Here is a 21381-nt window from a genome sequence, read left to right as displayed (position 1 = left end):
GAAAACACAAAGATCACATTTGCGCCTGTGGCTGCAGGAGTGGACTGGTCCTTGGGTGGCTGACCTGTCGTATTTCTCTTACCTGTGACCCTTTACACACAGAGGAGGTCTCTGAGAATGCCTTGCTGTCGTGACCTTCACTGCCTGTGTGTGAGCAGGAGTCTCCCACTGTGTCCTCTTTAATAACTTAAGTCGTCCTTGCAGACAGACTGCTCTGAATTTATGACCTGGGTTGGAAATGTTGCCCTTTACTAATTAACTCATAGTGTTGTCTCAGCTAAATAAAGCTTCATGGGTAGTTTTAACTATATCCCAGTGTATGTAAAGCATACGTCACTTCCTCGCCTTTTAGCGGTCAAGCCCAAATAACATTAACGTGTAGAAAATGGTTTAATAATTTGTGTTTTTATTGCCTGTTGAGTGATTAATTTACACAGTTTCAGAATGTTGACTTGAAGTATAACTTTTGAAATGCGTATGTATATTCATGTGGAAAGATGTTAGTTACAACCTTGGATGAAAGGCTGTGTTAGAGGAGGATGTGTTGGGAGAACCCACTTTTGTTTACTTCTGTCTGGTGTGTCTGGGTGATTTACTCCAAGATACTAACTGATTACTTCTGGGAAGATGGGTGAAGTGCTGCGGAAGACCTTGTCTCTCGTGCTGCTGCCGTTAAGAAAAAAGAATAGAGGACGTGCCTCCTTAGAGCAGTCGTTCCTCGGATCTCTGAGGAGCTAAGTGTCAGGATTTATACTAACACCAAGTTAAGACATCACGTCAGTGAAGTTATACTAGATGGTACATTCTTTCACAGAGGCCGTGGTTTCTTGATTAAGGACAAATAAGGCAAGCAGAACCTTCTTGAATTCTTTTCTGTTGAAAGGTCATGGTTTTCATAGCTTTGTTTTTATTGTTTTCCATGGTTTGTTTAATTGATCTATTGTCTTCTTACTGTTTTTTCATTATTCCAGTCATTCTTATTTTTTAATTTCTCAACTGAACGAATTAGTGTGGTGCCCATACCATGCGTAAGTGTGTGCTCAGGGCAGGTGTAACTCACTCCTGCAGACTCTTCCTGTTTTTAAGCTGGAAGAGACCATAGCCTCGGTGCGGGAGGGTCCCCTCGTTCTCTGATGCAGACGCTGCTCGGGGCCACGTGGCACCTGAAGAGTGGCGGGCCGAGCGGTCGCCTAGAGTCTCCCAGCCCGGGACTCATGGCTCGGGCACGTTTCACATCGTCCTTCGTGCTTTCCGGAGTTTTAAATGGTTCTCTGTTTTTAGACGCACCCACTTTCAGCAGCGCTGGGTCTCCGCTGCTGCGAGAGGGCGTCCTCTGTGGGTCTTCGCTGTGGCGCCTGGCTTCTCACTGTGCTGGCTTCTCTCGTGGAGGAGCACAGGCTCTAGGCCCCTAGGCTCAGGGCTTGTGGCCCTCGGGCTGTGTTACGGGATCTTCCCGGACCAGGGATTGAACCCGCGTCCCCTGCGTTGGCGGGTGGATTCTTACCCACTGGGCCACCAGGGAGGCTCAGTGATGTGCTTTTAATGTCATTTGGACATCTCAAAATGCACCACGCTAAGACACGATTGGACTTTTTAAAACCAGGACTCTGTAACCCCTATTGTATACTTAGAAACTGCTGGTGCTGAGGAATATATCTGATGTTTTTGACTGAATGCAGGAAAATAACCAACTTAAGACTTGAAGAGTGATTGATTTATCTAAGCCCCATTCGTTTCTCTTCCACTACGGGCATTTAAATTAATGCACTTTTGGCAAAGTTTGGTCTGTTAAAATACTTTTTATTATACTCAGAACAATATTTATGGCAACTGGTTACTAACTGTAGAGAATTCTGGATGCACGTTACATGCTGCTTTAACTTAGATCATCCCATTACTGTTAATGGCTGACCTGAGGAGACCCCAAGGCTGGTGGCCTCACTGTTGAGGAGGTGGGGCAACCTCTGCTGGCTCCTCAGGAGCCTTTGGGGTGCTGCTTGCTCCGTCATGAGCTCGCTTGACAACTCGGGTCCAACAGCATCCCAGAGGTCTTTTCCACCCTGAAAATACAGTGATTCCGTGTTAAGTTCAGCATCACACAAAAGGTGGGTAAGACTAGATGGTATGTAGGTCTTCAGAATGCAGCGTTCTGTTTTCATCCTTAAGTTTTGGTGCCAGGCTCACTGCTCGTGCGCTCTCTGACTCCACCAGGAAAGCCCTATCCTCATTAGTGCTGCTCACTGAGCAAGCTTAGTCTTCGCTCTTTGACTTCATGGTTCTTCTGAGATGATTGTAAAGGCAGATCACATCCCTTTCTTAAAACCACGTTTCCCTACTGTCCTAAACCTTTTCTTAGTGTGATCAGTCTCTTAAGTTTGAAATTTAATTTCTGAGTCCTGCCTGTCTAAAAATGTGACTAGAAATTAAGTCCTATTACAAAAACGAAGTATAGTAAGTAAAGCTAATTTAAAATTAAACTTAGGTATCCACAAAGCTCCTTAGTCTTCTGATTTTATACAGGAGGGGTTTTTTAAGCCTTTAAAATATATTTTTAGATTTAAATTAATTTTGACGTGTTAGCATTAAAAAACGATTTACACATTGGTGTGTGTGTGTTTTAAAGGTAGGGCATTACAATCAGTTGGAAAATGTTACTGTGTGTGAGTGATATTGGTGACGCACAGCACTGTAACACATCGCTGTCCTGTGCTGTGTCCTGAGGGCGGCACACGTGGGTGCGCGTGTGAAGGGCACGCCCAGCTCTCTTTGGGGTCGGTCTCACAGGCGCAGCTCGGGGCCGGCTTAGTGCCGTAGCAGTGAGAACAGGCCCCCAGCATTCGGGGTTCCCGGGGTGTCCTCAGCTGTGGGGAGCAGCCACCGTGGGAGGCGTCAGGACAGATATCTTCTCAGTTGTACGTTATCTTCCGTCTGTCACTTTTCTCTTTTTGGAGAAATATATTGGATGACGATTTGCTAACTCTTACTTATTTTCCCCGTTCCTTTTTAGGCTTCTCTACAGTTTAGCCTTCAATGCCAGGTTTCTGAGACATCTCTGGTTTCTCATATCTTCAATGACAACGCGGATGATCACAGGGTAGGTGTTACAGAGACGGACACATTAAGCTTAAGGACGTGACAAGTGGCCGCCAAATAAAAAGCATTGTAGGGAGGTATTTTTAAGTACTGCTTATACCGAGCTTATTTCATTAGGGAAAAAAGTCTAGATGTCTCAGTTTCACAAAATGAAAAAATTGATGCCTAATCTATGTATAGTATTAAGTGTATGGCTCTGTCTGAGGGTAAATTTGTTTTATAAATCATGGTCGGGCCCTCCCTGAGGTCTGGGGTCGAGACTCGGAGCCACCGCTGCAGGTGGTGCAGGTGGGAGCCCTGGTCAGGGAGCCAAGGCCCTGACGCTGCACGGTGTGGCCACACACACACACACTCCTAGTCATGTTGTGGAAACCAGAAACTTGACATTTCTTTGCTCCGTGTCTTTTCTGTGCTTTTGATAGTGAAGATACAGACTTGAAGCAAGTCTACCACCATTACAAACATTAAAACATACAAGATATTGTAAAAATTGGTTTCTAAACCTCTTTGTTGAAATAATTTGATTTTTTATATGAAGTCTTGTGTAACTTGCAGGCTAGAATCTTTAAAGTACATATTTATTGACTGTGTGTAATATATCAAGAATTCATTCGATACTCAGAAACCCTGCATGGTAAGCAGGTGGAGGCCGTTGCCATGCTGAGTTTCTCTGTGAGGGCTCCGTCCTCTGTGCGGTAGTGTGAGAATGTGAGCTCAGTTCTCGGAGACTCGGCTTCCCACACGCACTTGCCTGCGGTGGTCACCGCCGGAGGTCCCACCTGCAGCCGCCAGCCCGCCTCCCCGCAGGACAGCCTCTGGCAGGAGGGACCCGAGACAGGAAGCCGCATTGGAGTCTGGGCGCCCGGCGCTGCGTTCGGTACCACCCACTGCCCTCCTCCCCTGCTCTGCGGCCGCCGCCCGCGCCATGCTCTCTGGGTTGGAGCTCGTCGGGGTGGAGGGTGGAAGAGCGCCTGTGGGTGGGCCCCCACCGGCCCTGTGCCAGGAAGCCTCAGAGAGGGACTGGCAGGCGCTCGTAGTACAGGCTGAGGTGCTTTCGTGTGATTTTAACACATGTTTGTGAGTGAGGGGGTTCTGAGTGCCTGCGCTGCAGCTGATGGAACTCAGAGCGGCGAGGTCCTGTACCTCACGGCAGCAGCAGTAGAGATGTGGGAGAAGTGGCTTCCGGTCCAGAGCGTATCTTCTGTATCCTTTCATTTTCAAAGTAAAGCCCGAGGTTTCTGGTTTCCTTGTGTGAGTGTATTTCAGCCTCTGGTGGCTGTGCCCACCTTGGCGTTGGTGAGCAGCAGGTTTGTTTAGGCAAGAGAGCCCGGGGGTCACTGGGGCAGGAGGTTATTGTCGCCCTGCAGGTGTCTTAGCTTAGCAACAGGGTCCCATCCCGGCCCCGCCTGCTGACGGCCTGTTTGTTCCTGGCCTTGGTGTCCCGCGGGGGAGGGAGCACAGCGTGTGCACGTGTTCTGTCACGGCGGTGGCGATCGTATTAAGTTATTAGCGTTATAAGTCAGTGAAATGACACACATTTTTAAAAACTCATCACTTCTTAGCCCATTTGAGGACATGTGTCTTTTGCGCGTATAGTTTACTCAGGTCCCACAGGGAACTCACAGTGTGTGCTAACACCTTCCTGCTGTGTGGCTCATCACGTTTATATCACAATAAATGCAGGTGAAGTGCCCGACTCCCCTGAAAACAGCACGAAGGGTATTTTGAAAGTAGTTTGGCAGCAGGGCTTACCCAGCTGGGACTCCTGAGCTTTGGCACGCACGAGGCTAATGGGGCGCGTGTCGGGGTGTGGACTCCGGCCCCCACCGCCCTTGGTCTCGGGGCGCACCGGCTCCTCGGTGATTGGGGTGCAGGTGCAGCTGAGGGGGCCAGAACCTAGCCTGTCGCGGGCCTGTGCGGCGAGGCTGGCCTGCTTCATCCTTGTCTTTAACTCAGCGGGGACTGTTCTCACCCTGCCTGTGTCTTTTCACATTGACTGCAATGGCTGGTGGTGCTACAGTAGACAGGAGTGCATTCTCTGAGAGCTTCTGGAGAAGACGAGAAGCTCCGCCAGTTCAGGGGCGAGTGCAGTTGCCATAAGAGCTTCCGCTCTGAAGACCCTTGTTCTGAGGGGGCATGCAGAAGGGAGGGCTTGTTTGACGTCTCGTTGATGCTACTGGTCCAGCCAGCTCTCCCAGTCACAAGTCAGTATCTTTTCCTTTCATTGTAGTAAATTATGGACTTTTTATTTGCACGAAGAGTTCAAACCAGTCAATCCTAGAAGTCAATCTTGAATATTCATTGGAGAAACTGATGCTAAAGCTGAAGCTCCAATTCTTTGGCCACCTGATGCGAAGAGCCAACTCATTGTAATAGACCCTGATACTGGGAACATTTGAGGGCAGGAGCAGAAGGGGATGACAGAGGATGAGATGATTGGATGGCATCCCCAACTCAATGGACATGAGTTTGCCAAGCTCCAGGAGATAGTGAAGGACAGCGAAGCCTGGTGTGCTGCAGTCAATGGGGTCAAAAAGAGTTGGACACGACTGAGCAACAAGTCTTTGAGATGGGTCTGTTTTCAGAGAAATATTTCAGTTGGTGTTAATGGCAGAAAGAATCATCAGCAGAGAGTCGAGAGACATTATTCGTGTCCATCCTGGTTGGTTAAGACCACAGGCACATAACTGACCCTTGTTGCCAGTCACTTTTCTGTTGTTCTGTAACTGACTTCATGGGGGTTAAAGAGAACAAGTGAGCTAACGTTGAGTGCTTGCCCCCATCTCGTTTTTGGGAAGCAGTTTAAGAGTTTTGTGCATCCTGGCACATACGTGCATGGCGGGCGATGAGGATTTCAAGTGCGAGTGTTGTCAACAGGGCCACAGCTAAGCAGTTCAATCGTGCACCTAGATTCAGGAAACACTCCCTCCACACGGCAGCTGGTCAGCCCGGCTTGTCCCGTGTTCTCCTCAGTGTTGTTTGGCAGCATTTCCAGTTTTTGTGCTTCTGCAGTGAGTGACGAGGGAGCTGAAAGATACAAACCGTTAGCTTTACTCACTCAGCAAAGCAAATGGCGTTGCGCCTTTTTTCTTCTACTGTGCAGATGGCACAGGACTGGGCTTGATGGGGTTACTTGGCAGTGAGTGGCGGGGGCTCCTGTGTCTCAGGGCTTGGCCTTGCTCTGGGCGCACAGCCTTTTGCTCTTGTCCCCTGTGGGTGATGAGGGAGGTGACAGGGCGGTCGTGCTTGTTCTCTGTGTGTGTGCTCTCGCTGCACTTTTATTGGGGGTGGGTGGCTTCCCTCGGCGGGGTGCTCTGTGCTGAGTGCTGCTGCGTGTCTGGGCTGTGTTTCCGCCCAGCCGGGCCCCTGTGTGAGCGCTGGAGCTGGCCTGCTGACCCCTGAGCGGGGCTGCTGGACACCTGGCACCAGGTGGCTCCCCCTCGCCCACAGCGAGAGCGGCGCCTCGGCGGCCTCAGCTCCAGCCCTGCCTCCCGGGGGACGGTGGCAGCGCTGGAGGGCCAGCCCCTGGAGCGCGCGCCTTGCCTCCTAGACGGGAGTGGCTGCCTGGGACTGAGGACCGAGAGGAGGAGGGATGGGGCAGGTGAGAGCCGGCTGGCCTGCGGGCTGCCGGCCCGGGACTGGATGGGTGTGCGCTGGAAACTGGGGAAGCTGTGTGAGCCCGTGTTCGGTGGGGGTGTAGGCTGTGGGCCCCAGCTCTTGGGAGGGAAGGGGGCCAGCCCACCTAGAACTGCCCCAGGCCCGCGGGTCTCCTACCAGGGAGCACAGCTGTGGGTCTGGTGAGTGGAGGCGCGGCCCAGGACTGAAGCCGTGATGATCTGCTGCTGCGTCTCTGGGCTCAGTAGTGAACTGCCTCCAGTGTTCCTCAGTTTACGCCCCTGGACAAACCTTTCCTGAGACCAGAACTGTCTGCCTTTGTAGAGGGGACGGGGACGGGGATGGGGTTCAGCGTAAGAAGCAGAGTGTGTGTCCTGAGGAGTGCTGCCGCAGACCCTGACTGCCCTTCAGGGACCCTTGGGGCTTCAGATAAACAACCAGCTTTATCTGGTGGAGAATCGCAGCAGGGATGTTAATAAAGACCGGTGGCTTGGTGTCCTGTTCTTTAATGTACGTTATTTATTAACCTGTGTTGTTCGAGTGACTTTGCCTGCCCTCTAGGTCTTTGAATTGCTAATGTAAATGTTATTTTCCCTGCTTACATTTGTCTGATGTCATGTCTTAATTTGTTCCCAAACTCAGCCATTGTGTTTTTCTCTCCTTTCTCCCAATTTCAAGGTCTATGGTACCATTGCTTCAGGTGATATCAAGGGGCTCGCCTATGTCTTTTGAAGATTCTAGTAGAATCATCCCACTCTTCTACCTGTTTAGCTCCTTGTTCAGTCACTCACTGATTTCCATACATGATAACGAGTTCTTCGGAGACCCCATAGAAGGTGAGAATTCTGAGCAATCCATTTGTTGATGACCTCATGCAACAAATTTTCGTAGATGATAGAAGAGTTTTAAGCCTTTTAAGTCTTTGAGTGTGTAAGAAATGGGAGGGGGAGCCCAAATATAATAGAAAATTGGATTATGTTTTTCAGTTGTAGGTCAAAGACAATCGTCAATGATGCCTTTTACTTTAGAAGAACTGGTAGTGTTGTCTCGATGCCTTCGCGACGCGTGCTTAGGGATCATCAAACTGGCATATCCAGAAACAAAGCCAGAAGTTCGAGAAGAATATATCACCGCCTTTCAAAGTATTGGAGTAACTACCAGTTCTGAAATGCAGCAGTGTATACAGATGGAGCAGAAACGATGGATTCAGTTATTTAAGGTGATGAGTGTATGAATATTTTGTTTACTGAGGTCAAATAACGTACAGGTTTTTTTTTGGATGACTCATTTTAGAAGACTAGAGATACGGGTTTGTTTCCGGCTTGATAATTTGCAAAACTTGTAAGAAAAGTCTTTTTCATTTTATGTTTGCCTCCTTTTAAAGCCTTGTTTTGACATTCTTAAATATATCTGTTATAACTTGCCCCAAGTACTTTCAGTGACAAGGTGATGTATAATTAAAATTTTTTTTATTTTTCAGTAAAAGATCTCTTATGAGTTTTATTTATTTAATCTTAAGAAATTGATTAACAAAGGTGGAATAAGATCATTAACTTACTGCAAGTTGAATATAAATTATTTTAAAATACCTTCATTTTTAACTGTGCAGAAAGAGAAGTTATGAGTTACTGTGGCTGAAATGTTGGCAGGAAACCACCACCACTGAGAGAATACAACTACTGGGGTGGAAAAAAGAAAAGAAAAGGGTGCTTGACTTCCCGTGAAATTTCTGCAGCAAACACACCCGTCAGCTAAAATCGCTCATTAAAGGAGCAAGAGCAGAAGAAATGCATTTCCCAAATTGAGCGCTAGATTTACAGCCCGCTTAGCGCCGGCGACCTCTGCACACTGTGCTCAGCTGGAGTCGTCAGCTGTCCCTTTGGGTCTTTTATCACTGCTTTGTCAAGCTATCTATTTAATTGAAAGAAGTTAATTGAATGAAAATGATCAACTAAGCTTGTATTAATATTGCTAATGGAACTTTCTTCTTGGCCATGTTTGGAGAAAGATGTCAAGCTAGACTTTAGGAAAGGCCCATTAATGCTTGCACTTAACCTGATGGGCTAATTAAGGGCTGCTTATTCATCCTGCGAGCCCACGATGGGCTCTGTGCGGCCCGTTCTGCCTGGTTTTACAACACATTTCACTTCTGAGCACCAGCATTAGTAGCAGTGAGAGTAACTGATAATGTTTTGATTGCACTGAATACAGTACTAATGCATCATTGAATTTATAATATGTGCGGATTGATGTAATATATATTTGCACAATTTATTTTAATTACCTGTCTCTGTATTCCTAAGTAAACTCTTAAGGTCACATGTTGAGCCCTTAATATGTCCTTGCTTAAAGACTAACACTTTTGCATCTTTTCTAAGTTAAAATAAGCTATGTCACCCATTTAAACTTGTAATTCTTGTGTAAGCTTTTCCTGGACGTGGCTGTTAATGGTAGCATATGTTTTTCTTTTAACAATCTAATTAAACTCTGGGATGTTTGTTAGTAAAACTTTCCACTATGCATGTTATCAGGTTTCGTGTACAGTATCAGATACTTTCATTATTTTATAGCACCTGTTCACAGTCTTGTAATTTTCAAATACCGGGCCTTATCTTTAGCACCCAGAACCTTCTGAATTTAATCATGCTGTATTAAGATGTTTTTCCCCAGTCCTGCTTTATTTTGCATAAGCATTAAGTGAAAATTCTGTAGTGAATTTGTATTTAGGCCTCAAAATGATTCACTACTAGTTTATTAAGGATTGCAGGGGTTTTGTTTGTTTTAAAAATTAGCGTGAGCATTCACCTTTTCTGAAACAGGATTGTCTTTAGGTTTCAAATTGAGTTATGAAGATCTGAATTTAGAGCAGACTTGTTTGAAGACAAGTTTTTGAATAAGATTCCTCCTCTTTGTAAAGATTTTGTTGTTATCGTTCTGCCTGCTGTTGAGCTAAGCCCACCCCCCACCAAAAAAAAAAAAGAAAAAAATCAAGGCACGGTCTCTGAACAGATTCAGCTGATATTAGTTATTTTCTTTTCAGAAAAAATTGTCTTTAATATGAAGTAGAATTTAACTCTCAGTGGTTGCTGTCTCAGATGGTGTTCTGAGGACTTCACAGGGACCAGTCCACGCGAGCGGTAGTTCTGTGAGGAGGGTGCGGCAGGCGCCCTCGTTTTACAGATGGGGACACTCAGCCCGGGGTGGCGTAGCCAGCGTGTGGACTGTGCTGCTCCTCTCCACCGCCCCTGGGAAGTGTGACGACGAAAGTTTAGCATTTCTGTATGTTTCAGTGTCACATTTGAGGTGAAGAATTCAAGGAATCGAATCCACCAAAGAAAGCAGTAGCGTTTTGCAGTAACTGCCTGCATTCTGCTGATTTTGACAGAGCTGCGCGTGAGGAGACCTGGCTCCTGCAGCCGCCAGCCATTTTCATTTTTAGCTCCCGATGGTCCTCCCAGACTGGTCTCCTAGAGGGGCTCTGGGGCTGGTCACGGAGCAGACCTCTGAGTGGATGGAGGCATCCTTCTTTGTCACTGTAGGAACCGAGGTCCGTTCTGAGCCCCACACTGACACTGCTAAAACAGTTTGTACGTTTATCAAATTTATCAGCTTCTCTCCGCATGTAATTTACAGCTGTGACTGCGTTAGCCCTGGCAGGAGACAGGAACTCCTGTTTGATGTGCTTTTGTGAGCAGCTGCCAGGCTGCCCTGGAGTTACCCCGAGGGGGGAAGTTGTGCGGGAACCTGCTTGCTTACTGCGCTCATCTGTGCGCAGAGGGACTCGGAGAGGAGGGGCTTTCTCCTACCTGGTGGTTGATTTGGATTTTTCAGTGTCAAAAAGACTGTTTAAAAAGTGAAAACAGAAAACCACAGCAGTGCCCTAGCTGTGATTGAACCGTGCTATCATTGACTGTCAGTGTGACCAGTGAGGCAGATCCAGGCTTCCTCTAAAGTGGCCGAGCTGCCTGCCATGTCTTTGTCTTTGAAAGTTTTTTTTGGCTTTGGTTTTGCCTACTCAATAAAGTGGATACCTTAAGAAGTAATTTTGTAGTGTTTTAAACATGCTGGAGAATACTAATAACTAAAGGCTCTATAAGACTAGGTTAGCCATCGACAACAGGAATCCGTATCAGATACTTAATGACTTTTATGGGCTGGGGTGTCATTACTGTCAATTATTTTAAACACACACAGTGTTTATCCCCAGAACCCTGGCTCTGCGCTGTGCTGGGGAGCCATAAATGAAATCGGGCAGTCCCTGTTCTTCGAGCATCACTACATAAGGAAAGAGACTCGGCAGGAGAGCTGAGAGCACGCAGGATAGACACACAACCGCTGAAGTCATTCTGAGCTGACGGTCACATGGGGAAAACCATTCTGGCCTTCTGTAAGAGAATAATCTTAGAGCTGGTACTTCACTGGTTTTTCTTGTATTTTGTTTTTACATATTCTTCACTAGGAAATCAAAATCTAAAAGACTCTTTATTATATATTGATCACATCACACATTTACCCAGTTAGATACCCGTAAATCATGTGCCTTGTCCTATGCTTTGTTTTAAAGTTTTAAGGTAATTACCTAAGATGTTTGATTTTGCCCACTGCATTTAAGATCAGAAGATTATTACAGGCGCCTTTCCAATTGTGGAGTATATATGCTTTTCTTTGGTTGCACTAATAAAGCTAAATATCAGTGATCTCCTCTTAGAAATGTCATAGTTGAGTGTTCATAGCTTTAAGTCCTCATCAGATATATTATTTATGTGTGTAAATTTATTTTATGATGTAAAATGTGTATTGCTTAAGACTATTTCCCTAAGGTCAAGATTTTCTTGCCATCTTGATAGCCAGTGGACTTTAAAACATACAGTAATCTTGTGAAACAGTGCATGTTAATTTAAAACCTTGAGCTGGGACAGTTGTCAGGTGTGACTTTCATGAGACATCTGTGTGTTTCTAACCAGTTGTCTGCTTGGTCTTTGAACATTGGGTTTAAGGGACACCTGCTCGTGGGTGTCACTGCTTGGTTTCCAGCTGTGTGGCTGCCTGGACCCCAGCTCCCTAACAAGAGAGTGACCCCAGGGCCCTCAGCAGTGACAGCCCGGAGTCCTGGCCACCAGACCACCAGGGAATTCCTTTGTTTTTCACTGTAGTGGCATATAATCAGTCAGACGTAACAGTTTAGTGCATTTCTGAATATTTGCTTAAACAATCTTGTTAGTTCTCAAGTATTTATCTAAGGTTTAGCTCCAGCATGGAAGAGCATGATACGGGAGCCGAGTGAAACGCATGCATAAATGTGAAAGGGCGCATTTATACTGTGACAGTCTCCTAAAGCTGTGTGTTGCGCTGGCGCATCTCAGTCACCCTGGTGTTCACTTGTTGGCTGCCTCTGTTCATGTTTCTTACTCACTGGTTCTCGGGTCTCACTGTCTCAGGGTCTCCTCAGGGCCGGTTAACAGCTGCTGCCTGGAGTTAGCGCTGCTGCTGCTGGTGCCCTTTGCGGGTGCTTGTCAGCGGAGGCTGCAGGCCCGGGCGCAGTCAGTCCCGCGGGGCAGGTGTGGTGGCTCCTGTCTCAGTGTGCGGACTTGCACCCCGTGACTGGAGGCCTGTTCACGTCTAAACCTGCCAGTCTTTCTGTGTCCGTACTGTCTTCTGTAGCAGGCATATCTGCGCCGGGAAATTTGATAAAATTTACTGAGAGGAAAACTGTCTTTTTGATCTCAACACTGGGTGTCTGTTGATCCAGTTTAAACTTGTTACTCCAGTTTTCATTGCCTTTGACATCTCGCGTCACTTCATGTGGTTTTTTAATGGTTACTTCTGTGAGCTTTGGTTTTTCAGCACTAAATATTTCTAGCAGCTGGTGGTACTAAAAATGAATGTACAGAAAGGGAATGTGTTTAAAGGTGTTTTGAAATCACAGAATTTGAGTTTTGTCTGACTCTTTGTGACCCATGGACTGCATCACGGCAGGCTTCCCTGTCCATCACCGTCTCCCAGAGCCTGCTCGAACTCATGTCCATTGAGTCGGTGATGCCATCCAACCGTCTCATCCTCTGTTGCCCCCTTCTCTTGCCCTCAATCTTTACCAGCATCAGGCAGGGTCTTTTCCGGTGAGTTGGCTGTTCGCATCAGGTGGCCAAAGTATTGGAGCTTCAGCTTTAGCATCAGTCCTTCCAATGAATATTCAGGGTTGGTTTCTTTTAGGGTGTACTGGTTGGGTCTCCTTGCAGTCCAAGGGACTCTCAAGAGTCTTCTCCAACACCACAGTTCAAAAGCATTACTTCAGCCCTCAGCCTTCTTTATGGTCCAGCTCTCACATCCATGCATGACTACTAGAAAAACCATAGCTTTGACTGCATGGCTTTGTTGGCAAAGTAATGTCTCTGCTTTTTAATATGCTGTCTAGGTTTGTCATAGTTTTTCTTCCAAGGAGCAAGCATCTTTTAATTTCATGGCTGCAGTCACCATCCACAGTGGTTTTGGAGCCCAGGAAAATAAAATGTACCACTGTTTCCACTTTATCCCCCATCTATTTGCCATGAAGTGATGGGACCAGATGCCATGATCTTTGTTTTTGAATGTTGAGTTTTAAGCCAGCTTTTCCTCTCTCCTTTCTCCATCATCAAGGGGCTCTTTAGTTCCTCTTCACTTTTTGTCATTAGAGTGGTATCATCTGCATATTGTAGTTGTTATTTTTCCCAGCAGTCTTGATTCCAGCTTGTGCTTCATCCAGCCCGGCATTTCACATGATGTGCTCTGCATATAAGTTAAATAAGCAGGGTAACAATATACAGCCTTAATGTACTCCTTTCCCAATTTTGAACAAGTCCATTGTTCCATGTTCAGTTCTAAGCGTTGCTTCTTGACCTGCATACAGGTTTCTTACAAGGCAGGTCAGGTGGTCTGGTATCCTCGTCTCTTAAGAATATTCTACAGTTGTGATCCACACAGTCAGAGGCTTTAGCGTACTCAGTGAAGCAGACATAGATGTTTTTCTGGATTCTCTTTCTCTGATCCAACGGATGTTGGCAATTTGATCTCTAGTTCCTCTGCCTTTTTAAAATCCAGCTTGTACATCTGGAAGCTCTCGGTTCATGTACTGTTGAGGCCTAGTTTGAAGGATTTTGAGCATTACTTTGCTAGCATATGGGTTTCCTTGGTGGCTCAGCAGTAAAGAATCTGCCTGCAATGCAGGAGACCTGAATTCAGTCCCTGGGTTGGAAGGATCTCCTGGAGAAGGGAATGGTAACCCACTCCAGTATTCTTGCCTGGGGAGTTCCATGGACAGAAGAGCCTAGCAGGCTACAGTCCATGGGGTCACAAAGAGTCAGACAGTACTGAGTGACTAACACTTTGTTCTCATGTGAGATGAGTGCAATTGTGCGGTAGTTTGAGCATTCTTTGGCATTGCCTTTCTTTGGGATTGGAATGAAAACTGACCTTTTCCTGTCCTGTGGCCACTGCAGTGTTTTCCAAATTTGCTGGCATATTGAGTGCAGCACTTTCAGAGCATCATCTTTTAGGATTTGAAATAGCTCAGCTTGAGTTCCATCACCTCCACTAGCTTTGTTCATAGTGATGCTCCTAAGGCCCTCTTGACTTCACACTCCAGGATATGTGGCTCTAGGTAAGTGATCATACCATCGTGGTTACCAGGTCAATAAGATCTTTTTTTGTATAGTTCTTCTGTGTATTCCTACCACTTCTTCTTAATATCTTCTGCTTCTGTTAGGTCCATACTGTTTCTGTCCTTTATTGTACCCATCTTTGCATGAAATGTTCCCTTGGTATCTCTGATTTTCTTGAAGAGATCTCTAGTCTTTACCATTCTATTGTTTTTCTCTATATTTCTTTGCATTGTTAACTTAAGACGGCTTTCTTAACTCTCCTTGCTGTTTGGAACTCTGCATTCATATGGGTTTTTCTTTCTCTTTCTCCTTTGCCTTTCACTGCTCTTTTCTCAGCTGTTTTTGTAAGGCCTCCTCAGACAACCAGTTTGCCTTCTTGCGTTTGTTTTTCTTGGGGGTGGTTTTGGTCACTGCTTCCTGTACAGTGGTACAAACCTCCGTTCATAGTTCTTCAGGCACTCTGTCCACCAGATCTAGTACCTTGAATCTCTTCGTCACCTCCTCTGTATAATCATAGGGGATTGAATTTAGGTCATACCAGAATGATCTAGTGGTTTTCCCTACTTTTTCAGTTTAAGTCTGAATTTTGCCATAAGGAGCTGATGATCTGAGCCAGAGCCAGCTCCAGGTCTTGTTTTTGCTGACTGTATAGAGTGTCCCTATTTTCGTCTGTGAAGACTATAATGAATCTGATTTTGGTAATGATCCTCTAGATCCAGTTAAATTTTCATGGTTTCTTAAAATTTGTATTTTTCTCTACAAGTTAGAAAAAATAGTTTAAATAAAGGACAAAAATGTTCTTAGGAGATATGACATTTCTAAAATATTTTGGAAATTCGTCATGGCTCATATTGCCAAATATAACATATAAGAATATGTGTCACCCAGTTAAATTTGGATTTCAGATACACAGCAAGTGCATTTTAGATACAAGTATATCTTGTGTGATATTTGGGGCACATTTATACTTTTTAAAACCCTGTATTTGAGATACGCTTTGAATAAAGCAATATTTGAAGATAGTCACACTAAGAGTTCTGTTTGCTGCTTGTCTGCGAGTCAGCTTCACTGGCTGAGCCGTGCTCTCCCTGCGTCTTCAAGTCTGGTTTCCTGTCCGCTTTCAGAGGCGCTTTTCCGCAGTGGCTTCTGCTGCCAGCCCTTCCTTGCTGGCGCTCAGGCCCGGCTCACCCTGTGCCTTGTCCTTGCCTCCTTCCTCCCCTCTCCCACACCCATCTTTCTCTTTCCTTTTGTTTTTATAAGGTTTTATGTATGTATTTCCTTCGGGCTGTGCTAGTCTTCATTGCTGCAGGGCCTTGGGAGCAGGGGCTGCTCTCCAGTGGCCATGACACGCTTCTGGTGGCGGCGGCTTCTCCTGTGCAGCGCGGGTTCTCGGGCATGCAGGCTCCGGGGCTGTGGCTCCCAGAGTTAGCTGCTCCTTAGCATGTGGGTTCTTCCTGTATGAGGGATCAAACCCGGGTCTCCTGCACTGGCCATTGGATTCTTGACCACTGAGCCTCCAGGCAAGCCTTCTTTCCTTTATTTTTGAAAGAGGATACAGTGATACCAGGATAGGACATTTTATGTTACTTCTTTTTCATCTGTAGAATATCAGAGTATGGAAGGGAATGCCTATATTGAAAGTGTATGTTCGGTTTCACAGTAATTTAAAGTAAATTATGGCGTTAATTACTTCTGAAGAGTTGGATCATGTTTGCCACCTCTGGAACAGAACGTCCTCGGCAGGAGAGGTTGGCCGGTGTTGAACGCCAGGAGGTGGAGGACAGCGTGTCTCCTGGGGTCAGGCAGCTGTGGACGTGAGCAGATGACTGCTCTGCAGAGCGCCATCTCCTCAGCTGTGCTGTGCGGAAGTGTCAGGACTTGGAGGGGGTGTGGGGGCGATGGGTGAGGGCCACAGGCGAACGGGTGCCTTTAAATAAACACATTAACTGTCAGAAGGCGCGGCTTTTGTCAGCAGTTGTGGGTGGTGGATAAATTTCAGCACAGTAGCTGTTACACCTGAATTCACTTAGAGTACCAGTGTGGGTGTATGAAAGGAGAGATGCTGTTCATCGTGCCCAGGGATCCTGCTTCTGTCCCCACTGTTGGACGAGTGCCTGCTGCTGCGCTCCGTGTGAACCCCGCCGAGTTTGTCCCGAGCCAAGAGAGCACGCAGAATGTAGCTCACCGAGGTATCCTTCCTCCTGGGGAGCAAAACTGGGAGACACCCGGGAGTCCGTGTGGTAGGTCACCGGCCACGCCCTGCTGTGACCAGCAGTTAGCCAGGTGGAACCGGACTCGCAGGCCACTTCCACTGCGCTTGCTCAGTCGTCATCAAGCACCGCCTGTGTGTGGCCTAACCCCCGAGCAGGCGCCGCCGCCGCGGGTGGAGGGTCACACGCTCTCACTGCTTACCTGTGCTGGTTTCTTGCTGATTCAAAAAGGACATGCCGTAGCATCACAGTAGGCTTTAAGATGCCGTGCAGTGGACGTCACAGCAGAGTTGGCAGCATATGCCCACCAGTGTGAAAGCTGTGTTCTAGATCTTGAGTGGTTTTTACTGGTGTCGTTTTGACCGGGTGGCCGAGCTCCTCAGCTGTTACTTTTTCTCTTTCCTGGTTATATGATCCAGCTGGAGTCTGTGTCGGGGAGGCCTGAGATAGCAACCAGGGACCCCTTCTCTCCCACTTTGGTTGGACACAGAATGACATTTCCTAATGCTTAGTTCAAATTGTATTTTACTGAATTGGAAGCAGTGTGTACAGAAGCTTGGCTGACGATCAGAAAACACGGTCAGAGTCACTAAGTACAGAGTGCTTGCAGGATCCTCTCCTGCTTACAAAGGCCTTGGTCTTGTGAAGACGCTTTGGTCTCCCTGTTTTATGTTGGTTTATCTTTGTTTACTACACACGCATTTCTGTTCTGTGTGTAACTTGGTGTCTTCTGAAGCCCAACAGTACTGTTAGGGTCTTTAATCACACATCACAGGGTTTAGCACTGTCAGTCGGGGGTGCCGACTGCGCTTCTAGGCAGGTGGTCGTATTCCATGTCGGGGGGCTCACGGCAGGGCTCTGTTTTTTGGAGGGGCTGATGTCCCCTGAGGGGGCAGCAGTGTGGTCTGGGCTGGGATAGCGCGTGGCGTTGGGCAACCAGAGCGTGCGGGAAGGCTTTCTGGAGGAGGGTCGGCTGGGCTTGTGTAGAATTCGGGGGGTGCAGACGAACGGCAGAGGCTTCCGTCCAGGGACACTGGAAGCACCTCTGGAAGGTGCAGAAGGCGCGTGTAGGATGCTGCCCCCCTCCCCTGCACCTCAGGTAGAGCGCTTTTCAGGAGAGTTAGCGTGCTTTAACCTCAGGAAAGCCGCTCAGGTGAGCTTATACATTGCCACGTTGTGTTTGAAAAATTGCCGCCTCCCTCGTAGCTTTTAAAAGTCAGCCCTTGCACGTTTGCGTCATTTTCTGTCTTTGTACAGAAGCTTCCTCCTGTGGTCACAGAGCGAGACCCTCCTCCGTGAGCGGGTTTGCTGTTGGGAGCAGCCCCTCAGGGAGGACCCCCGTCCCGGGCGCTGAGGGCAGCCATGCGTGCTTCTGCCTCCAAGCTGTGCGGGCGTCCCCGGGCTGCCTGCCTCACCTGGTCCTGCTCCCCCCTCAGGTCATCACCAACCTGGTGAAGATGCTGAAGTCCAGGGACACGCGGAGGAACTTCTGTCCCCCCAATCACTGGCTGTCAGAGCAGGAGGATATTAAAGCAGATAAGGTATTCCTGGAAGATCTTTTACATATTTTTCATTAAACTTATTTTTTCAGTTTGTATCTTTTCTGAGAAGAATAAATCTTTTAAGGTTATTTATCATGTAATTAACAATTAGGAGTAAACTTTTGTTGCTGACTCTTAGATCACAGAACACATAACAATATTACTGGCTGACACATGCATCCTGCATTTGTTGTTAATCCTAATTTGCTTTAAACCACAAAGTGTATTGACGTGTAATGGTTTTTTGGGGGAAGTTGAAAAACTTTTGCTTTTATTGTATCAATATATTTTTGGTATTAATACTTAAAAGAGATGGAAGTTATTTGTGACTTTCTAAAGGGACAGAGACAAATGTGAATATTACTAAGATCTAGATGTAAAGTAAATTCAGTAGTGTAACCTGTTCTGAAATAATGAAAATAACATTACCAAAGGACTCAGGGTGTTTTTAAACACATGACTGGATTCATCTCAGAATCTCGGGGCTGGGGGCAGAGAGTGACTGGGTATGTAAGAAGCACGACTACAGAAGTGTTAGAGAAGAGACACATCAGGAGCGTCTCAGGAGCATGGCTCTGTCCGCACACACGCTGCATCTTTGCATTAAGCTTGTGGCTGGCGCCCAGGCTGAAGAGCTGCGGCCGGTCCTGTAGTGGTGAGGGCCTTGGGGTCGTGGGCCTTTCTGACGGGTCGGATGAGGGGACCTGAGAGACAGTGGGTCAGTACTTACAGCCTTATTTGGCTACTCATTCACACAACTTGTTTTAGTCATGAGAACGTGAATATTTGGTAATGGTAATAAATTGCTAGATTTTAAGGTGATCTGGTTTCTTTGTAAAGCAGTCATTTTGTGGTGACTTACTATGTCCAGATATTACATGTTGTTGACTAGAGCAAGTAGCGATTTCCCTGGAGTGTGTTTAGGAAAAATAACTGCAGTGTGACAGTGTGAAAGCATGGCCCGCGTCGGGGAGAGTGTGAGAAGGTCTCCTGGGAGGGAGCGGGCGGGTCTGAAGCCAGGGCCGCGCGCTGAGCAGGCTGTCGCCCCGCAGGTCACCCAGCTCTACGTCCCGGCGTCCAGGAACGCGTGGCGGTTCCGGCGGATGGGGAGGATTGGGCCCCTGCGGTCCACGCTGGACGGTGAGTGCCCTGCACCCGCGCACCCCCGTGCCCCGAGCTGGCCGAGCATGGGCTGTGTGCTGCCGCGTGCGCCCTCCGGGCTCCTGGCCTGTGGTCTCTGACTTTAGTCATCCGGGTCAGGAGTGTCATCGCCGGAAAGCGCCTCGTGCCTGGGTAGCCAGCCCCCACCACCCCCACCCCCCCCGCCGGCAGCCCCAGTAGCGCCCCCTGTGCCAGGGTGTCTGTGAGTGCGGCCTGGCAGAGCGCAGCCCCGAGTCTGGAGGGGACAGGCGGGCTCACAGGGCATTCTCTGGTTGCAGTAGGTCTGGAGTCTCCGCCGCTGTCCGTGTCTGAGGAGAGGCAGCTCGCCATCCTGACCCAGCTGCCCTTTGTGGTTCCGTTTGAGGAGCGGGTAAAGGTATGCTTCCAGTTGGTTCTTTGCAGATCGACTCAGCCAGTTCAGTGTGAAAAAGTAACACCAGTGGGAGATTTTCTAAAGCCGGCTGGTGCCTGTGATTGAATAATGTATTTTCTTACTAGATTGTAATAGTTGACCATGGTTTATGAAAGCATAACCCAACCAAATACCTCTTGAAAGATGTTTTGTTTGTATTCACCAACTTACTTAGCGAATTTCTGAAAACTGCCACACTTCACTACTTACAAAACAGCTTCAAGAGGGTGTTTTTAGGCCTGCCCGCTCTTCTCACAGAACATTTGACACTATTGACATTTCTTCATTAAAACACGCACATTAACACAACATTGTAAATCAACTATACCGGTAAAAAGTAAAAAAGGAAACCTCACACACACTCGCACACTCGTACACACATGGCGTCACATGGCTCCTGACCGCCCTCTGCTGGACTTCTAGCGTAAAACCAGCTGCTGGGTTTTTCTCACCCGGGGGCTCGCCCTCCTGATACCAGCATCGATGCACTGCTTCTCTCAGCTGCTCTTCTTCCTGCTCCACCTGGAGTTTTATAGAAGTCTCCAGAAGGAAGTACCGAAAATGTGCCACAGCATGAGATTTTAAAAGTTTGTTGTGAAGTGGGGAAAAGGAGCAATCTTACATAAATACTGCACCTTTATTGATAAGCGTAACATCAGTATTTGGTATCTTGGCCTTTAAAGCTTGCCTCAGAATTTATGCCTCAAAATTTATTAAAAGAGTTAAGGTTTATTTAACAGTTTCTTCTTCTGGCTGCTTGTGTTTGTAACAAAATGTTGTTTTCAAGTAAGCTTATAATTTCTCCTCTGTTAGATCTTTCAGAGATTGATTTATGCAGATAAGCAAGAAGTTCAAGGAGATGGTCCATTTCTGGATGGAATTAATGTCACAATAAGAAGGAATTATATTTATGAAGATGCTTATGACAAACTTTCCCCTGAAAATGGTATATATCATTCTCTGTATGTGTTCATATGGCAGGGGGAGGCGGAGGGGGTATAGGAAAGGGTGATCATTACAAAAATTAGTGTTGATCGTCAATTACGTCAGATTTGGGGGAATGCGTATCTATTATCAAATAATAATTCTAAGATTGGCAAGTACTTATTGCTACAGAAGCCTTTGAGATATTGTTTTTGTTTTTGTCTAAGATAAGAAACTCTTCCTGCCCCCAAAAATGTCTTTAAAATTTAGTTGACAAGCTTTAATTATAAAAATGTTGGTGGAGAGGCATATACAGACTGTATTTTGTTTATAACAGTCTATGTAAATATCATAAAATGTAAGCCAAGTTAAATATACTCAACACCATTGCAGTCCACATTTCTTGATAAAAAGGTAAGTGTGCTTCAGTGGCACTTGTATTAGATAAAGAGAAGTACATCGTGACGTTACTTTGGACGGCGCTTAGAGGTGGATGACACATTCTTGTCTTTGTTGATCTCTGGCACTCAGCCTAACAGTCTTCGTGTCACCGGTGTGCTTGCTGATGGTTCAGCTTCAGAATTTGGTGTCCGTGCTGTCACCTGAAATGACTGTTACATCGGTGCAGGTGGTGCGAGGCTGTCAGATGTGGGGTAGCAGTTGCCTGTTCTAGGGCAGCAATTTAAGTTTCTTCCAGAAAAGCAGAGCCTCTCATTTTGAATATGTTCTCTCTTCTCAGATAAAGAGCTGTTTTTGTCATTTTGTAGGAATGGCAGAGGAAGGCTGACATC

General features: G+C 46.9%; 1 protein-coding gene across 2 annotated transcripts in view; it reads left to right on the top strand.

The window, feature by feature from the left end:
• UBE3C (ubiquitin protein ligase E3C) overlaps nucleotides 1-21381 on the top strand; it is a 115532-nt gene that overhangs the window by 50568 nt on the left and 43583 nt on the right. The window contains exons 11-17 of one of the 2 annotated variants that reach the window (XM_027538466.1): nucleotides 3008-3094; nucleotides 7387-7544; nucleotides 7695-7927; nucleotides 17989-18093; nucleotides 19146-19233; nucleotides 19536-19630; nucleotides 20480-20612. In XM_027538466.1, the coding sequence (XP_027394267.1) occupies nucleotides 3008-3094; nucleotides 7387-7544; nucleotides 7695-7927; nucleotides 17989-18093; nucleotides 19146-19233; nucleotides 19536-19630; nucleotides 20480-20612 (899 nt within the window). Of the gene's footprint in view, nucleotides 1-3007; nucleotides 3095-7386; nucleotides 7545-7694; nucleotides 7928-17988; nucleotides 18094-19145; nucleotides 19234-19532; nucleotides 19631-20479; nucleotides 20613-21381 lie in introns of both variants that reach the window. The other variant, XM_027538465.1, reaches the window with a different exon arrangement.

The sequence above is a fragment of the Bos indicus x Bos taurus genome, chromosome 4 (assembly GCF_003369695.1).
Source record: "Bos indicus x Bos taurus breed Angus x Brahman F1 hybrid chromosome 4, Bos_hybrid_MaternalHap_v2.0, whole genome shotgun sequence".
NCBI lineage: Eukaryota > Metazoa > Chordata > Mammalia > Artiodactyla > Bovidae > Bos > Bos indicus x Bos taurus.
The sequence above is the reverse complement of the archived record's forward strand: the minus strand, read 5'-3'. Positions and strand labels throughout refer to the sequence as shown.